At 35.4% G+C, this 19757-nt stretch overlaps 2 protein-coding genes and 1 pseudogene across 3 annotated transcripts; 1 reads left to right on the forward strand and 2 right to left on the reverse strand.

Annotated features, from left to right (window-relative positions):
- Positions 1–3381: 3381 nt before the first annotated feature.
- LOC143544084 (scarecrow-like protein 14) lies at positions 3382–7548 on the reverse strand (annotated as a pseudogene). The gene is made up of 3 exons (XR_013137190.1): positions 7368–7548; positions 4408–6706; positions 3382–3609 (listed from the first exon to the last, which is right to left on the reverse strand). The product of XR_013137190.1 is annotated as a scarecrow-like protein 14 (transcript).
- A 4834-nt stretch (positions 7549–12382) lies between these two features.
- On the forward strand, positions 12383–12835 carry LOC143544033 (uncharacterized). The gene has a single exon (XM_077036211.1). It carries the CDS (start codon positions 12383–12385, stop codon positions 12833–12835), a length of 453 nt encoding a protein of 150 aa, XP_076892326.1.
- A 1900-nt stretch (positions 12836–14735) lies between these two features.
- On the reverse strand, positions 14736–18800 carry LOC143544054 (telomere repeat-binding protein 5-like). The gene is made up of 9 exons (XM_077036222.1): positions 18662–18800; positions 17866–18574; positions 17592–17786; positions 17286–17348; positions 17129–17208; positions 16751–16986; positions 15694–16032; positions 15555–15618; positions 14736–15490 (listed from the first exon to the last, which is right to left on the reverse strand). Exons 1-9 carry the CDS (start codon positions 18740–18742, stop codon positions 15314–15316), a joined length of 1944 nt encoding a protein of 647 aa, XP_076892337.1. The 5' UTR covers positions 18743–18800; the 3' UTR covers positions 14736–15313.
- Between the last annotated feature and the right edge of the window lie 957 nt (positions 18801–19757).

Below are 19757 nucleotides of genomic sequence, written 5' to 3' on the forward strand. Positions count from 1 at the left end.
TACATCCTTCTCCGATGCGGTTAGTACTCTCCATGATATAACAGGTACACATATAATTATAGGTTTATCATATTATTCATGTTTTTCATTATCACCATGAGGAATTGATCAACATTTTTTGCTCACACCTACATACTATAGTGGTTCATCTACTCCTACTCCTACTCCTACTCCTACTCCTACTCCTACTCCTACTCCTAAATGACACAAATGATATATACGACGTTAGGACTTGAACCCTAGTTTTCTTTTAAAAGACAAAAGCCTCTATCACCCAGCCATGACTGGAATGGTAAGTAGGATGCGTAGCAGTTTTAAGGATTTGTTACATATAAGAATTGCCTTAGCAATCTAAAAGTCAACTTTACTTTACTATTATGCTTCTTTCCTGTTATTGGCAATAGACCAAATTTTGTGCAATCTAAAAGACAAATTACTATTATGCTCTTTGACTTTTATTTTATAACTCTTTTGTTTTTTTTCTAACGTCTCACAGGTATTATATAAGGTTATTCTCGCGTTCAAAAGTAAAACTAAAAGACTTGCACGGCGTCATTCGTTTACTTTGTATTATGCTTCTTTGCAATAATTAAAAAAAATAAATCTAGAATTTGTAGCTCTCCAACAAATCAACAATGAGTCAATATATAACATCCATCGGTTGTGTGTACCATAGAAGAAAATAAAAGCACCATAGGTAGATTTGCTACTTAAATGTGTACGACATTAACGATTACTATTATCACTAAAAGATACTCATTCAAAACTACAGAGGCCATAATGTATAAGAGGTTTCTTTAACTATACGATAATCAAAACGTACAAGGAGCTTTAGAATTATAAAATCAACCATGTTTGTGGTACTTACCACTCATTTTATTAAGGTTTATGTGCATGTGTTAAAACGGTTACCCGGAGATATCAGAATCAACGCGAGATATTACGTAAGAGAACTAGGAAACGGATACGGCCTGCTAAAGATTATCTTTCAAGTGTATTGAATAGATAGATATAAAGGAGATTATGTTGGAAGAAAGGACAGTGGAATAGTGTGTTGTCCCTTGTAACTAGAGAGTGTGTAATGTGTAATACGTGTTGCGTGTAAAGCCCCCCATGAGAGGCGGTCCGGATCGGATGCTAGTCAAGTAGTTAATCTGGATCCGATACACGTCATCATGATGTTTTTAACAAAGACGTGAGCATGATTGTTGGTGAAACCTACACTAATGATTGAAATATTTATAACGTATACGTTGCATATCACACATTCATGATTCATATCGAATCATTAATTGAATTTCGGTATGGCTTAAACTAGTTAAGTTAAAAGTTGACTGAGCTCAATTTCACAAAACACTAGGGGTATGTTTGGTTGGAGGTAATGGAATGAAGGAGGAATGGAATGGGAGAAGGAATGAAATGAACAAGGTAATGAAATGGATCATTACCATTCCTTTGTCATGTTTGGTTAAATATGGGAATGAAATGAATTATTAGTTAATGTTGTTTGGTATCCAAAAAAAATTGTAAGAATAAAATAGAAATAATAAAAACACTCTTATCTCAAAGTAATTTTTTAACCAAAAAAAATAAAAAATAAAAAAAATAACTGTAATGGCTACGGTGGTGGTGGTGGTAACTCCGGCGACGAAAAATGGTGGTAGCGGCGGTGGTGGTGGTTATCAGGTGGCAAGGGCGGTGGTTGTGGTGGTAGGAGGGGTGACAATGGTCAAGAGATGGTAGTATTGGTAGTGATAGCGATGTTAGGATGGTGGAGGTCACGTGGTGGTGGCGGTGAAGGTCAGGCGGCGACAGAGACAATGGTTGTGGTGGTTACGGTGACAATGGTGGCGGGGACGGTGATAATGGTTGAAGTGACAATGGTTGTGATGTTACGGTGACAATGGTGGCGGCGGCGAAGGCGGTGGTAGCGCTAGTGGTGGTGGCGGCGATGACGGTGGTGGTGGCGGAGGTGGTGGTGGTGGAGACGACGACAGTGGCGGCGGGGTGGTGGTGGTGGTGGTGGTGGTAGTTGTGGTTGATATTGTTAGGTGGTGGTGTTGTTGAGAAAGTAGAGTGAATGAGGAATGGAATGGAAAAAAAGAAGGGGGTGGGAAGGAATGGTTTTGATGGAATGAGATTCCATGTGTAATGGATGATTCCATTCCATTGAGCAACCAAACACTACTTTTTTCATTCCCAAGCAATGAATCATTTCATTCCTCCTATGATTGTTGCATACCAAACGCTACCTATATGTTGCACATGTTTTGGACTTTTTATGGCATCACTAGCTAGAAATGATCTCTTATTTTCGGATAAATATTTGAAGGTCACTGATGTGGTTGCGGAGATAAGAATTCTGAGCTTCCTTTGGTTAAGATGTAGATATAAAAAGGGTTGTATAGATTGGAATTCATGATGTAAATTTGACGTGATATAATAGGCTTTGGTTTCCCGCGGCTCTCTTTCTTTCATGGAGCCAGAGTTGGCGGGCTGGTTGTTAATAAAAGTTTTCTTTCAAAAAAATAAATATATTTCTCAAAGGAGTTAACATTGAACACCCTAATATTTCAAAACAAGTTAAGTCCTTTTAGTATAAATTGAATCAGGGAATTTTTCTCTTTATTAAATCTTTAATCATTAGAATTCTTAACATCCCAAAACCGAGAACCAAAACATGATTATAAATCCCTATAGGTCTTTTTTAATCCACCTGTTACTATGACTCAATTCAATAACTTTACTGCCATATACTTGGGAGTTGGGACTTGACTGAAATTGTGTAATGCAGGTGTGCAAAAACGCGTCAAACCATAACTAAACCAGACCGCTGTCCGTGCTATGAAATAGATCTAATTTGACCTAGTTTTTGGCTCGGTCCGTTCACTACCCCTCTGGTCTGCTTCATGTCCAAAACTGAATTTTCTTTTTATTTTAATCACTGTTTATGGAAGGATTTAAGCATTAAATTAGTAGCCAAAATGTTTTATCTTGTTCTTTGCTTAGTCCTGTCATTGCACACCCGCAATCTATAGTCAGCCTTGATTACTCGTGCGGAGCCGGTTATGTGTCTAATGGGCGTACTATGGATGAAATACTTAACATTTTGGAAATATTTTTGAAATCCAGCCCGAACCCGTCCAGGCCCAAACCAAAATAACCATTTCTTGAATTGACACGTTTTGACCCGAACCCACCCTAACCGACTTGTCTGCCAGGCCTAAAAGTTCCCTGTATTCTGGACAAAATCCAGTGAACAACATGCTCTGTTTATAGAGGAAGATGTCTGATTCACCTGTAAATACATCAGGCCATCAGGGTTCAGTATAAGTGTACAGCAAACAATAAGGCAGAACCCTGCATGCCCGAAAGACGATATAAAACTAACTTCAAACAGAGATCACTTACAGACAACTTCAGTTACATTAATTATGTTTCTATAACAATCCTAGTAAATTAGCATATACCATAATGTATCTGATCAAACACGGTTTCCTAAACAATAATCAAACAACTACTTAATGACAAAATTATGATATGCATGACTTACAAGTAGCTCACAAATTCAGTCCTCATATCCCATCCTTCTTAGTTAAAAGCCATCATCTGACAACAAGAGCAACTTGTTAATTTGTAATTAAATAAATGGGTTGGGTAAAAAGATCGAAACATTTTAGGACCAGAAAGGACAATATTTAATGTCAAAAGCTAATAAGAGTCGGGTTTAAACTTAAACAGTGTTAAATGAACATTTTATGTCCTTTTGTTTATTAAATATATAAATATTAATGTACACGATAGCTACAATTATAAATTATAACATTAACAAAAATTCAGATAACTTAAGGGCTCTGATAGGCTGATAGCAACAAACCATGGGGCTATACTTGACAGCTACATTTTATTTTATTTCAAAAGAATCTAACATTAAACCTTAACCACCTATTATTTTCTCTCACAACCATTTTTCACTTCTTTCAGTTGTTTTGAGAGAAATTCTAGGAGGCACTGAGGCAGATTTACTTCAAAACAAAATATAAAAAAAGGAGTTAAATACGGTTTAAGTCCCTGCGATTTGACCAAAATAACCCTTTTATTTTATTAGTTTCAATTTGACTTATAATCTTATATAGTCCAACGGTTATATTTTTCATATCAATTAAAAAGGGTGAAAGTGATTGGGCTGGATTAATATATTCATTTTTATTGCTTTTAGTTATATAAAGAATGCACATTCTGCTTAATAAATAGTACGTATTGAATTAATATACCTTTTTTTTTACTTTAAAAAGATTAGTAGCTAATAATAGCCCTTAAGAGTTTAATTAATATTTATCTAGAAATTAAGTACTTAACTAATGATTATATAACAAGATAATAATAAAACTCATACTAAAATAATACCTTTTGTAAACTTTGAAGCATCATGTGGATTCCCCCTATGCAGGCACCCAACACGAACTAGCCCGCAAAATCCGACCTTTCCAACCCTGTAACACCCATTCCCGTCATCATCAAACACAAAGTCCCTATGATACCCTGATTTCACACTGGCCCGCAGTCTTGACACAAGCTCACGGTTCAACGGTTTGACCTTGAACCCAGCCCGTGAGAGCCGTTCTTGCCATTGCTTGTAGGGTCTCGGGCCTCTCAACCCGCTCGCCACCTTCACACGCAATCACATTTATAGCCTCACGCCCGAAAAACTCCTTTTCAAAATTCATCCTTTGTTCATCGTTACGGTCTAATGTAGCATCAAACATATCAAACATAGATGAAAAATGAAAAAGAGCTTCCTTGAAACGCGTGACAAAATATGGGGAGTTGTAAGATCCGTTCACCACCGTTTGAACAAAAATATCGGGTTTCATCTCTCTTATTAATTTCAAAACACTGTCACGTGGGCTATCGACAGTAACCGACTCGTCAAGCAAGTTCCTGAATCGAATTAGTGTGTTCACAGCAACACACTCATTTCTTTGAAGCTTTAAATCTTCAACTTTAACTGACTCCCAGTTTTGAGTTGCTATTGCGTTATATTCAAACGGGACGTTATGTTTTGCACAATAATCAGCCAAACGTCGGCCTGTTTCCTCTACACCTTCAGCGGGCCTAAATCCAGACCTTGGGAGCTCGATTCCAGTAATCCTTAACTTTGGTGGCCCACCAGGCCTCTGTGAAAGATGCTTAATGAGAACGGGCCACTGAAAACCGTATGCGAAGCCAAAATCTATTATATGAAGGGTGGAGGACGTTAAAGCTGCATCGTATAACATTTTATTAGCGAAGAAAATGGCGATTTTCTTGAACGGGCAGGCGGAAAGGTAAAGTTGATAGGCTTTCAACTTTTCAGAAGCTGATATTGATATGGCGCTGTTGGCAGCATAAAGCTGAGAACCAGTGCCAGCTAAACGGGCCTCGAGACCAGTGGCAAAGATATAAGCTAACCTTTGTGGAGCATCACCTACAGGAGAAGCGTGCTGTCTTATTTGTTTCAACTGTTCGTTTGCGGACAAACGGTCATTAGCAGCAACTGATTGTGCACAGTTGACCAATAGTGTTCTAACATCCATAAGTTCACCAGAGTTTCCTCCCCAAGAACGAGTAATCCAACCACTGCTGTACCCATATGATTGATTTTTTTGAAACTTTTTTGTTACACCTTTAGGTGGTTCTTCACAAGCAGACATTGACGGACCACCAGGATCAGTACAGATAGCAACTCTATCAAACATTTCAGATATAACTTCTTCTACATAAATGGCAGATTGCTTTCTACTTCTTTCTTCCTCGTAACAATTATCTTCAATTTGGTAATGTTTTCGTCCTTTGAATATATTATCTGTCTCCACAGTCTCTTCCTTGACAACAATATTATTACCTCGTGTATTTGAAGGCAAGTTGTACTGATCCAAATCGATAACAAGAGGTTTAATAGAAGGAAGAAACTTACTAGCTTCTTGCATCCCTCTATTGAACTGCAAGATAGACTCGCTGTCACTAAATATGTTTTCAACTAGCTGTTGACTAGTCAACGTGTCCAACGTCACATCATTAGCAACACTAGTGGTAGAGCTAAATGAAGACAATAAAGGGTATTCAAGAGAAGGAGTTTGAACAGATGATTTTGCCTCTAAGGAATCACCACCAGACCAGTGAGAATCAGCGGTGTTGCTGCCATTTGTGCTACTTTTTGGACTGTATTCGCTTAAACTACAGAAAAAGGTTTCAGGGGTTTCAACATTAGATGGTATTTGTTGTGGAAGATGGTGATTTTCACCTAATGCCTCATAGAATGATTTTTCGGTGGCTTGCAAGGCTAACGGGTCATGAAACATGCTTTGTTTAGCCTCAACATCTTCATCCACAAGAATCTGGTTTATGTACTTGATGACGCAGTCACCAAACTCCTCAGCATAGTCTGACTCCGTAGATACACACGAAGAAAGATCTGAAGTGCAGGGAGCAGACTTAAGTGCTGAGTTAGAAGATTCTAGAAAACTGAAATCTAAACGTTCATCTCTGAATCTATATCCATTGGTGAGACCAGTATTTGAGCCAAAGAGAGGCATGATGCTCTCGTCATTCAAAGAGAAACCGTTTAAGTAAGCCAAGTAGTCATCGTCTCCTGATTCCATAACCATCTAAGCTTTGATCTTCACAAAACACAAGCCAAAACTAAACCTCAACAGCAGGAACACACCTGAATCATCATTAGCAAGCAAAAAAGTTATCAGGCGGAGTCTTCAGCTATCATTTCTACAAGCGGTTTCTAAAATTTAAAGCGTAAAAAAAGAAACAGATCATCTTCATAACTTCCACAAATTCAACAAAGTAACGATCAATGGAGAGCTGTAACGTAAACAGGATGATCTATCAAATTATCAATTTCTAGACAAAAAAATTGAATCTAACTGGTACCAGTCCATCCGCTTCAATAAAAAAAGCAAATGACGTAATCCTACTTAATCAATAAATCAAACCTAATAGGCACGAACTAGTAAATAATCAAATATTCAAACCTAATAATATCAATAAATCAAACCTGATAATCGTGAACTAGTAACTAATCAAAAAATCAAACCTAGTAACAACAATAAATTAAGCCTGATAACCGCGAACTAGTAAATAATCAATGAATCAACTTAATAATATCAATAAATCAAACCTAATCATCAAGAACTAGTAAATAATCAACAAATCAAACCTAATCATCGTGAATTTAGTAAATAATCACAAACTAAACCTAATAATATTAATAAATCAAACCTAATGATTTCGAACTTTATAGATAATAATAATAATAACCGCTAGCTCATAAGCAATCAATAAATAAAACCTAAAACAAAGCGTGTATGAGAAACCTGATAACAGCGGGTGGAAAAAGATAATGAAAGAAAGAATTGAAGGAATTTAGCTGTCGATTTTACATTTTATAAACCCTAGCGTTTAGTTTGATTTGTGAACGAATGTTCGAGGTTAGAGGTGAGTTGACTCTGCCGTCACCATGACGTATATGTATATGCTATGTTACAGTCGGGATTGGAAGGTGGCATCTCTTTGACCACTTATTTTTCACTTATAAATTATGTTGACGATAATAGAATAGAATAGAATAGAATAGAATACAAGATAAGACAACGTTCGACCAAGAAAACCTCGTCCATTTATTTAGTTTTTCTCTTGTAAATGACAAGAATAAAAGATTCGACAACATTCGACGTGGAAATGTTCGTTTAAGTTCGTTCATTTATTTAGTTACGTTGCTTTATATTTGTTTACATCTAATTGCATTCTTTGGGGAAGATTAACGTACAAATTTAATTAGCGTGCTAAACGTGAGAATCAAATAGAGTAATTATATATACAAGTAGAGTAATTATGTAGTTACTCTATGATAATTACTCAATAATGTAATAACATAATTACACTACTTGTATATATAATTACTCTACTTGATTCTCACGTTTAGCACGTTAATTTCATTTGTATTTGATTCAAACCCATACATTTCTTTAATGTTTGTTTGTCAAAAAATTTAATTTTTCTTTAAAATACTTGTATAGTCTTGTTGTGTGATTAGTTTCCTTTATAATATAAATATAAACAATAATATATATATATATATGTATGCATATGAGTATTGTGTGATTAGTTTATATGTAAAACTATATGAATATAAATGTTAAGAAAATACCAACACAAACTTGGTAGCCGGAATGAATGATCATTTTCGATTAATCAAATCAAATTAAACAATGTTTGTGTTCATGAACCGTTTACGAACAAGTTAATTTCCTTAATGACTTAACACGAATTAGAAATTTCGTTCGGTTACTTGTTCGTGAACCGTTCGCTTGTTGGATAAAAGTGTTAAACGATCGAACATAAACAAGGTCTTGTTCGGCTCGGTTAAGTTCTTTTATCTATATATACCAAAGTAGCAACAATAATTCACTGTAAATAAGATTAAATAGTATAGATCAACAATGTAAAATGTGATCAACTTTTACAATAATTCATCATAGTCTATCTTATCATAAGAGAGAACGGTGCTTCTCACTTTCAATAAAGTTATCGACTTTTACAAGCATTATGAACGAATAATGGAACTTATTTTGTTCTTTCTAGCTTTTTTATTTTCTTTAGAATCTGATTTTTAGGAATTTAGGGTGTATATAAATTAATCACCCCTGAATGTGTTTTTCTATTATGGATTATTTTTAAGTTTGCACTAATTTAATGTATATATATGTGTGAACCCTCGAGTGAGCAAAAGTGAAATTGTACTAATTTTAACGTTGTTTTACCAATCTCGTGAAAATAACATTAAAAGTGGTGAAAGTTAATCTTGCATCATGTGCTGGCATTGATAGCCGAAAGACAAGGGTACATACACCAATCGACATGGTTTCGATTGTTGAGTGTTATGTGTCTTATGTCCAATGCTTGATGCAAAACTACTATCGAGCTGGGGGTCTCACCGGAAGCAGACAACAACTTATCTATTCATAAAGGGTAGATGTAAGGTTGCTCAAGCCTAGCTTTACTATTGGTGCGATAGTGAGTACGATGATGATGATGATGATGATGATGATGATGATGATATATGATGATTATTTTTAAGTTTGGAAAAATCAGAAGTTGAAGGTTTTGTAAAGGGAAAATTACCCAAATAGACAAGTTTGACTAAAAAATTACCAAAATAGACATGTCTATTTAGTCTACATCTCTTCAATCATTGATTTTTTAACCAATAAACAACTACCACGTCATCGAAGCCGGCTAAGGCGACTAAGCCTTAGCCTCCACTTTATGGGCACGAAATTTTATAAAAAGTAAATGGGTCCCACCTTTAACCAATAAAAATTCGACACGTGTCAAAGGCGGCTAAACTTAGCCTACATCTATGGTTATTTAGCCGGCATCTTTGACTCTTAGCCAGCTTCGGGATACGTGTCTATTTAGTTAGCCGGCTCCAAAGATTCCTTCTTAGCCCTGCTCCAACTCGGCTTGTAGGCTAAGGCTTCACTTAGCCGCCCTTAATCTTTTCATTTAGCCGTCTAATTTTAGCCGTCAAAATTGAATATTCCGTACCTTATTAAATATTTAGCCGGCTTCATTTAGCCGTTTTCTTAGCCGGTGTAAATTTAGCCCTCAAAATTAAATATTTTACCTACTCACTTAATTATTTAGCCGGCTTCGCTTAGCCGCCAATTTTTTTCTCTTAGTCGGCACGTTTTAGCCATCAACAATAAATACTTAGCTACCCAAATTTAATTTTTCACCAACCATTTTTATAAAACTAACAACTACATTCCCTACATATTATAAAACCATCTTCACCCTCTGTATTTATTGCTGATGGCTAAAACGTGTCGGCTAAGAGAAAAAAAATTGGCGGCTAAGCGAAGCCGGCTAAATAATTAAGTGAGTAGGTAAAATATTTAATTTTGGGGGCTAAATTTACACCGGCTAAGAAAACGGCTAAGTGAAGCCGGCTAAATATTTAATAGAGTTGGTAAGTTGGTAAAATATTCAATTTTGGCGGCTAAATTTACACCGGCTAAGAAGACGGCTAAGTGAAGCCGGCTAAATATTTAATAAGGTACAAAATATTCAATTTTGGCGGCTAAAATTAGACGGCTAAATGAAAAGATTGAAGGCGACTAAGTGAAGCCTTAGCCTACAAGCCGAGTTGGAGCCGGCTAACTAAATAGACACATATCCCGAAGCCGGCTAAGAGTCAAAGATGCCGGCTAAATAACCATAGATGTAGGCTAAGTTTAGCCGCCTTTGACACGTGTCGAATTTTTATTGGTTAAAGGTGGGACCCGTTTACTTTTTATAAAATTCCGTGCCCATAAAGTGGAGGCTAAGGCTTAGCCGCCTTAGCCGGCTTCAATGACGTAGCAGTTGTTTATTGGTTAAAAAACCAATGATTGAAAAGATGTAGGCTAAATAGACATGTCTATTTTGGTAATTTTTTAGTCAAACTTGTTTATTTAGGTAATTTTCCCTTTTGTAAAGTAGTGTTTTTTTTTTTTGTAAATTAGGTGTGATCTTACGGCATATGTCACGGTCTGACTATGCATTCACCGTGCTTGGTGAACAACGTGCGATCTGGCAGCCTATGTCACTATCTGACTATGCATCAACCCTGGTTGGTATATATAAATATTTTTTCACAACCTTTATCTATTTCGTTGAGTCCAAATAAAAATATAACTGTTTTATCTCGTGTTAAAATGACAAAATAAAATTAGTGGCAACCTATGCAATTTGATCAACAAGGGATGATATCGATGTTTGCTCAAGACATATATTCTATCAAAACAGAACAATATCTTTTGTTTATTTTCAAGACAATTAGAGATTGTTTAGCAATCTTATACTGAATATTTAGAGGTTTGACCGACTAAGAGGTAAACTCTGACCGATCAAACTACTCTTTAATATTATGAATTTATTAAAAATATTAAATATTTTCCTATGCTTAACTTATATAAATTCTTGTATTCTTTTATATAATTTAATTGTTTATGCAAGATGTGTGGCTTTTTATAGATAAGTTTGTGAGTGAATATTTTTTTTCTTGTTCAACTCAAATGCTTGGGGAATAAGCCACCCAGTGAGAATGACATTATCTTATTTTATTTTGTCTTATTATTTTAGTAAGTATAAATAAATATTTAAAAGAAATCTACGCACATTTGACTGATCCGAGAAAATATGTGGATGCGATCTCAATCTCAAAACAGCATGAACGCGTGTCTTAAATCTAACCAAATCTTTCATTCAATATTCTTCTATGAATATTCAAATATCTTTGAAATTCACCATAAATTCGATTATTAATAACAACAATAATAAATTAAAATTGTTTTATATCTTTTTTTTATGGGTAACATTTGAATAAATTATATAAAAGAATACAATATCTTTTGTTTATTTTCAAGACAATTAGAGATTGTTTAGCAATCTTATACTGAATATTTAGAGGTTTGACCGACTAAGAGGTAAACTCTGACCGATCAAACTACTCTTTAATATTATGAATTTATTAAAAATATTAAATATTTTCCTATGCTTAACTTATATAAATTCTTGTATTCTTTTATATAATTTAATTGTTTATGCAAGATGTGTGGCTTTTTATAGATAAGTTTGTGAGTGAATATTTTTTTTCTTGTTCAACTCAAATGCTTGGGGAATAAGCCACCCAGTGAGAATGACATTATCTTATTTTATTTTGTCTTATTATTTTAGTAAGTATAAATAAATATTTAAAAGAAATCTACGCACATTTGACTGATCCGAGAAAATATGTGGATGCGATCTCAATCTCAAAACAGCATGAACGCGTGTCTTAAATCTAACCAAATCTTTCATTCAATATTCTTCTATGAATATTCAAATATCTTTGAAATTCACCATAAATTCGATTATTAATAACAACAATAATAAATTAAAATTGTTTTATATCTTTTTTTTTATGGGTAACATTTGAATAAAGATTATTCAAACAATCCGTCAACTCACATATCTAAGATATTTTATACAGTCACCATCTTTTATATGTGTTTGTTTTATGATTAAATTATTTATTATAATAAACTACTTAATTTTCAAATAGTGAAAAAAATATAATAATTAAATTGTTGTAGTAATATGACATGTAAGGTGAATCTCACACCATTTTGTTATGTTTACAACTGATATAGTAGTTCGTAATAAATGTCATGTTTTTAATATCATTTATCGTGTTTTGGATTCATTGTTTACGAACGAGATGATAACTTTATAGTTAAACATGTTCACAACAGATATAGTAGTTCGTAATTAATGGTGGTACTGTATTTGTTCCCTTCCGGTAAAGATGACAATTGGAGTTAGCGTGGTGGTGCTTATGGCTTCGAAGATTTATGATGATTTTGATGTTACTCGTTGCATTTGGGAAGGTTGGATTCCTATTAAACTAAACTGTTTCGTATGGAAACTACTTCTAAATAGAATCCCGGTGGCGGTTAATCTTTTGGCTATGAGTTTGGTTTCAATATCACGAACTTGTACTTTTTTCTCGTTGTCAGATGAATTTCCGGATCATGTCTTTCTTAATTGTGTTCGGGCTAAAGAGGTTTGGAGGGTTGTTTCTTTATGGTGTGGATGGGACTTAACCGCTCTTGGGTCGATGGAACAACTTCTCGAGGTAGCCTCTCACCTGTCTTCTCATTCGAGGAAAAGAATTCTGAAGGCTATTATCTACTCTTATATTTGGAGCATTTGGAAACAAAGAAACGCGAAACGTTCAACAAAAGAGTTTTCACCATAGAGTTCGTTCCAGTGAACATTAAAATTAATCTTTATGGAAAGCACATATCTTCACATAAGGAGATTGTTTGGCAAGATAGGATGGTCTCTCCTTTGGCCTTTTTCTTGGTTTAAGTAATTTGTTATTTGGCTGTAGACTGTTTGTTCCATCCAGCTTCCTTTATTTTTTTAACGACCAATTAAGTAACGCCGGGTATTTCGTACGTGGCCTCCATTGGCTAAAGGTAGCCCGAGCCGGTCATGAGTCCGGACGGACGGAGCCCCTAGCAGTCCACCTATTGAAGGATAAAACCCGACCCCACACCCACCAAACGGCACGACAGCGAGGAGATGGTAAAACCGGGTGAGATCAGGACTCAAACCCCGGCAAACCAGGGTAATCCCTCATATCTCTCATATAAATTGGTGATAGTAAAGTTTGAACCATCTAACTCTCACTAGTAAAGTGAGTGCTCTACCATTGAGCCACGTCTAATATATATTGTTCCATCTAGCTAGAGGCTCTTTGCTTTCTAATTTAATTTGCTTTGTCTTAAAAATAAAAAGGGTACTCAACTGAATAGTTTTTACTTGGAAACAAAAAAACAAATATGATGGCTCCTAACGTGCAAAACAAACCATATCTGTTGGTATATGGGGTTGACTATTACAGTTTAAATACTATCTAACTTATATTATATCAAATATATAAAGTTAAATTCAAATAACAATTGGTATGCAAATTCAAGTATTATGTAGAGTTTATAAGTTCATTAACCTGTTACTACTTTTTTAGAAAGGGGCCCATCGACAGACAGATGTGAGCTCGCCCATTGCTACGAACTTTGGTTCATCCTTCGGCCACAGGCAAACCCGCTCAATACGGTGCCACGGCTTCACTCGCTATCTATTGATACGGTGACATTCGTTACTTGGCTCGTATCTCGTCACCAAAGTTTCATTTGTGGCTTCGTGCATCCTTCACCTTCATGAGGGTGTCCGTAGCCATCCGTAAATTGCATTGTTGACATCTTATAATCTAATGTTAGTGAGAAATGCATTTGTTGAGATATACATATTATACCATGGATCAACGAAGCAATTGACTCATAAATAATAATAAAATAAGATAAAAACAAATATGAAACCCTTTATAATAACACAACTCAAATAGAAAGACACAACTTTCTTTATTTTCAAATGAGTGTTTTTTAAAAAGTATTTACTAAAATGGTGTTAATTAAAAATAATTTATTAAAATGGGGATATTGGTGTTTGAATTTGAATCCAACTAAGTTTTCAAATAATTTATTGGTTAATAAAAAATGTTTTAGGAGTTATCCAATTCATAAGTGTGATGGATACTCGATTTTAAAGTCACATGTTACACCTAAGTATATCAAGTGAACATATTTGATTTGGATACATAATTCACTCTCTTCTCCTGATGTATTCTTAGTCCTATTTCATGGTTTTCATAATCCTAAACCTTTTTTCTTTTGACTGATTTTGGTGACAATCCTTAACCAAACACTCATGACTGACTAATCAATATATGGGTTTTTGATAATAAAAGAAAAATGTGTACGGGTTCACATGGGTCGGTTCAAATTATTCAACAGGTTAGAATGAGTCGCTTTAAGAACTCTTGATAGCTCTAATAAAAAAAGGGTCCAAATAAGCGAGTAACACTCACGGCCATTGTTAGTTGTCACCTCCACCAAACGACCGTCACCCCCAGAACACCCCAATCACCATTGTCGCCGACGTAAACACCACCATTGACACCACCATGTCACTTACAACACCTTCTCCTCATCGCCACATCCACGCCATCAGCGTGACCTCGTCTGCGGGTCTCCGTCTTCACGGCCAATATCCACCATTCATCACTCGCCATCAAAAAAGATTAATACATACATGTGAACTTATTTTGATACCTTTTTTTCTATATAAAACTACTCAGTTTAGCCTAGGTTAATTTTGATCTAAACTCGTTCTGATATGTACCTAGTGTGAGACAAACCCGTTATAACCCGACACTCAACCCAAATCGGCTATCACTTCTTGCTAGGCATACACATGATTACATGACTAATGCCCATAATGGCATCATTTGGCAACAAACATAAATGTATATAAAAGGCACAAATACATCAAAACTCCCATACTTTGGCCATCTTATTCAACAACATAATCCAAATACACCTCTCATTAACTCTTTAAACTACACAAAAAAACCCCGGAAACATTAACAGGATAACACCGATAGGCGTTCTCCGATAGAATCTGTTTAGCTATATTAGCTCTTATTCGGTTGACCCATTTACAAACGTCGCGCCAACCCAGTAAAACACTTTAATTACTACCCGTCCTCCCTTTTCTTGTTAAAATAGTTATGATAATTACAGATATAACAACATAAAGGGAGGACGAGTGTAAGAAAGAAAGATAAATAGGGTCTACTTTACTTTTTCTTTAATAACTTTTATCTCTTTATTCAAATGAGCCGATTACTTTCGAGTTGTGATGGTTGTTTGAATTGTTGTTTAGCTTGGTGATGTGACCAATACGCGTGTGCGGCTAGCACCCGGTCTAAGAGTTGTTGTGGCACCGGCTCACCTCTTCTTTGTTGTGGTGATATTCTTGCAGTGTGAACCAGTGTTTTCCACTTATCCTGCATCATGGACCAATCATAACAAGCCACGTGTCATAATGTACCAATCAAGTAGATCATTTACCTTCAAATCGACATAAGTGCGATGCTTTGCATTATCAAAGGCTCGTAATTTGACATCACGCCATCTGAAATATCAAAAAACAATTAAAAAAAAAGGGTTTATTCTATAAAACTTAAATATAACTTTAAAAGAAGCACACCTTCCGGTTCCGAGCTTCTCAACGGCTTGAACCAAAGCTTCAACCTCCGAAACCGAGAAAGGTCGACGAATTCTTCTTTGCGCCACCTCAGACCGCTTGCATTTTCTTAACGGAACCGCAGCCAATGCCCTTGGGTGGTTCATAGCTGGGACCATGACCAAAGCCCTTGCGTCCGGACCACTTTTGTGATCCATAGATAGAGTGGGTGGTGATGGTGCCGAGTCATGGTCACTTTCAACCGAACCACCATAGTTTGTCATGGGTGTATCTGGTGAGGCATGAGGTGGTACTGCAGGTTGAACCACCAACTTGTTGCTTATATTTGGTGCCGGTGTATACCTAATACCATAACAGAAAAACAAAATTTTAGTTAATGGGTCGATTCAAAATAATTTTATCTATAACGGGTCAAAAATTGCCAAAAAGTGTTATTTACATGCACAAACCTTTTAACTCAATTTATTCAAGAAACTGAATCATTATTGAACTAATATATTCTTTGTAATCTTAGTTGACACATTAACTAGAAAAAGGGAAAAGGTGTTCTGGGTCAACCCAACCCTGATTTGACCTGCAAAAAATTACAAATTTTGACCCAAACCCGTTTTGAGCTGTTACCCAGTTGTTCTGACACGTCCATTTTCCCACCGCTAACTATACGTAAAACTTAATAAAGATTTGGGCCAAAACTGTTTGGGTCAACTGACGCCATTTTGAGCCTTTACCCAATCTTTATGGCCCGCCTATATTCCACCACTAATTATGTAAAAACTAAAAAAGATTTGGACCAAAAAGTGTTTTGGGTCAACCCAACCTTGATTTAACCCTCACAAAATTATCCATTTTGACCCGAACCCGTTTCAAGCCGTTACCTAATGATTCTGGCCCACCCATTTTCCCACCACTAACAATATGGAGAAATTGAAAATATTGGGACCAAAAGGTGTTTTGGATCAAACCGCCCCGTTTTGACCCGCACAAATTTACACAATTTGATGGGAGCAAGTTTTTAGTAGCCCATTTTGCCACCTCTTTAACTACCGCCATGAATATATACCTTATTAAGGGCTTAGGCATGTCAGGAGTTAGTTGAACCGGCTGATCTTTATGGCATAACGATGGCTGATTTTGCAAATGGTTAGGTTCCAATGCGAAACCTACTGCATCTAGCTTGTTATGAATGCCGGTTTGTAGCAAAGTTTTCTCATCATCTCTAATTTTTTTCCCTTGAAGCAACACACCAACATGTAGATCACTGCTAAGTAAGGAAGTCACAGCCTCCATAACGGTCCTCTGTTGAAAAAATAAGTCAACCAAAGTCAACTCATGACTATATGGATTGCAAATCATAATAATCAGTTTTATTATAATGTCAAAAGACAGAAACACATCCAAATATTATCTTCTACACAGGGAAACACAATAAAGATAATACCTTTAGAGAACCAACAGTTGCAGTTTTTGGTAACTCAAAGAAAAGCTCGGGAACTCGAAAAGATTTTATCTTCAGTTTCACTGAGTAAACGCAAAAATATCTTTCACATGTGAACTTTGACTGGATACCAATAATATAACTGAAAGGGGTTTATTACCATGGGAATCCCGAGACTGAAAAGCGGGATTGTGCTTTGATAATAATCCCAATGTTTTCGTACCTATCAATCACAAAAATGAAGAACACATATGAAGTAGAAGATAGTATTTGGAATGTGATCATGCTGTTTAATGTTGTGATAATCATAAAATAACTCGTTTTAGTGTTTTAACAAATTCTGTTTATTTTTTTAAAAAGTTAATCCATATCAACGGATTAATTTTACATATACAAACATTAACACTAATCATTATCTATAAAAGTCACAATAATCAGATAATCAATTTGTAAAAATGCGACAAACCTCCTTCAGATTTGACACCCGAACTAAACCCGTTATCGATTGGATCCTTTCGAGGCGGGCTAGGTTTAGCTTCACTATCAACCACATCATCGTTATTCGAAAAATTATCTAGTTCATAGAGTCGTCTTTTCTTAAAAGGATAATCCTTCATTGACCTTTGTCTTTTGAAACATGTTTTCTTGTTACTATAAACATCTGCAAAACAATATTTCACATAATTCACATTTTTATATTTAAAAAATGACCAAAAATTCAAAAGTTCAAAACGACTCACCATCGTCACAATTCACATCCTCGTTCAATTTCGGGCTCGCTTTCCAGTATTTAGATGCCAAAAACCGTCTAATCCTTCGATCTCCAATACGCGGTGGTTGCTTAAAGTTCTTATTAACATCCCGAGTGACCCCAGAAAATTTTTCATCATCATCATTTTCTCTAACAACTAAATTTACATTATCTTTGCAAAATGAAAACTCGACATTATTATTATTATTATAATTATTGTTATTATTATCTATACTATGAACCACTAGTGGCTTTGGCTTTGGAGCCTCATGTGTTATCGATTTACTATTCCTTTCGTCTGTTTTGACGCTAAACGGGACTTTGACTTTGACATTGTCTATCTTTGACTTCTCCGAGCAATCAGAAACAGTTATACCTGATGACGGTCCCGAATTAGAATCTTGAATCGCAGGTGCTTGTGAGATTATTTCAGACACAAAAAAACTCCTGTTGCAGCTTCCTTGATCACAAATGTTAATATTCAAAGGGGCATTATCGACATTTTGTTGTTCAATCTTTGTAGCCGAATCTTTAACGGATTCAGATTCCTTTTCACCACCCTCCTGCAGTAGCTTTCCAGCTACCGTAGCCAGTAAATCAAACGCACACATTTGCTTGTTATTGTTATTATTACTGTTATTGTTACTATTACTGATAATGTTACTGTCTTCGATTTTCTTCCAAGATGGAACCCTCCTCTATATAAACATAAAAACAAAAGAAACAAAATTATTTCAAGATTATGAAGAAAATGGAATAATTTCTTATAGTAACGAAATGTTTACCGTGGCTGATCTGGCAGCCCGGGGCGTTGGAGGTACTTGATAGCCATTAAATCCATATTCTAACCGCTTTTGCAGCACCATTTCTCAGTGATCATATCAAGAAAACCTACTTAAACACCAAAGAAAGCATTTTTAATAAAAAAAAATATTTAAAAAAAATTAATCTAAGCATTCACAATCATCAAACATAACACATAGATCACAAACACAAATCCACATTTCCATAATCAAATCTTAAATGCCATAAAACACATAACTTTCATATAAGATTTCGAAATCTCAAAAAAAAACCTGAACTTGAAGATGATAAAGGGTATGTATGATGGAATGAACATAATTCAAAACCCTCACAAAACCCTGAAGAATAATAACAAAACTCACAGAGGCATTTTAACAAACACCTGGTGGACACCATAATCAGCGACCAATAAACAACACACCAATTTCACCATATAAACCAAATTCCCACCAAAATTCACCACGTCAGATCGCACCAAATTCAATTATAATAATAATAATATCATTACCCCAACACATTCCTTCAAATTCATCGATTCATCTTTATTATATCGTCGGAATCCAAATTCAACCTTCTCTTGTTTCAAATCCTCAAAACGACGACGTACAACAATAATCTTAACAGTAATAATACCAATATATGAACAATTAAAAGCAATAATAATAATAATAATGTTGTTAATTAATAATAAGAAAAACCCTCAGAAGGGCTTAAACCCCCCAGCAGTTTATACTCATTGAGCCTTGTGGTTCTAACTGCCTTCCAAACTTACACACACCCTATAAGACCGCTTCTTCGCAATAACAAAACACCAGATGGATCCACGTGCCACCACCTACGACAACCTACGGTTCTCACTACCTTAGTGCCATCGAAAACAACGTTGGGTCACAGAGTTAGTAAGGGTAGTTTGGGGATTTCAGGTGGGTTGTTGTTTATAGAAAGTAAACTGTTCAACAACTAATGTTGACCCTGTTTGCTTAAATTTATGACCTTTTTATTCTATGGATGTCGTCTTTTTCGTTTTGTCTTTTTTTTTTAATTTAATATTTAAATGTATGTTTTTATATTTAGTTT

This window comes from Bidens hawaiensis, unplaced genomic scaffold (genome assembly GCF_021521415.1).
Source record: "Bidens hawaiensis isolate Kalapana, Puna unplaced genomic scaffold, B.hawaiensis_p1.1 tig00013426_1, whole genome shotgun sequence".
Lineage (NCBI taxonomy): Eukaryota > Viridiplantae > Streptophyta > Magnoliopsida > Asterales > Asteraceae > Bidens > Bidens hawaiensis.

Coding starts and splice junctions, on each gene's coding strand:
- LOC143544054 (XM_077036222.1), bottom strand. CDS start 18,742: ATGGTGCTGCAAAAGCGGTTAGAATATGGATTTAATGGCTATCAAGTA. Junction 18,575..18,661: donor GGGCTGCCAGATCAGCCACG/GTAAACATTTCG, acceptor ATGTTTATATAG/AGGAGGGTTCCATCTTGGAA. Junction 15,491..15,554: donor GCACTTATGTCGATTTGAAG/GTAAATGATCTA, acceptor TCCATGATGCAG/GATAAGTGGAAAACACTGGT.
- LOC143544033 (XM_077036211.1), top strand. CDS start 12,383: ATGACAATTGGAGTTAGCGTGGTGGTGCTTATGGCTTCGAAGATTTAT.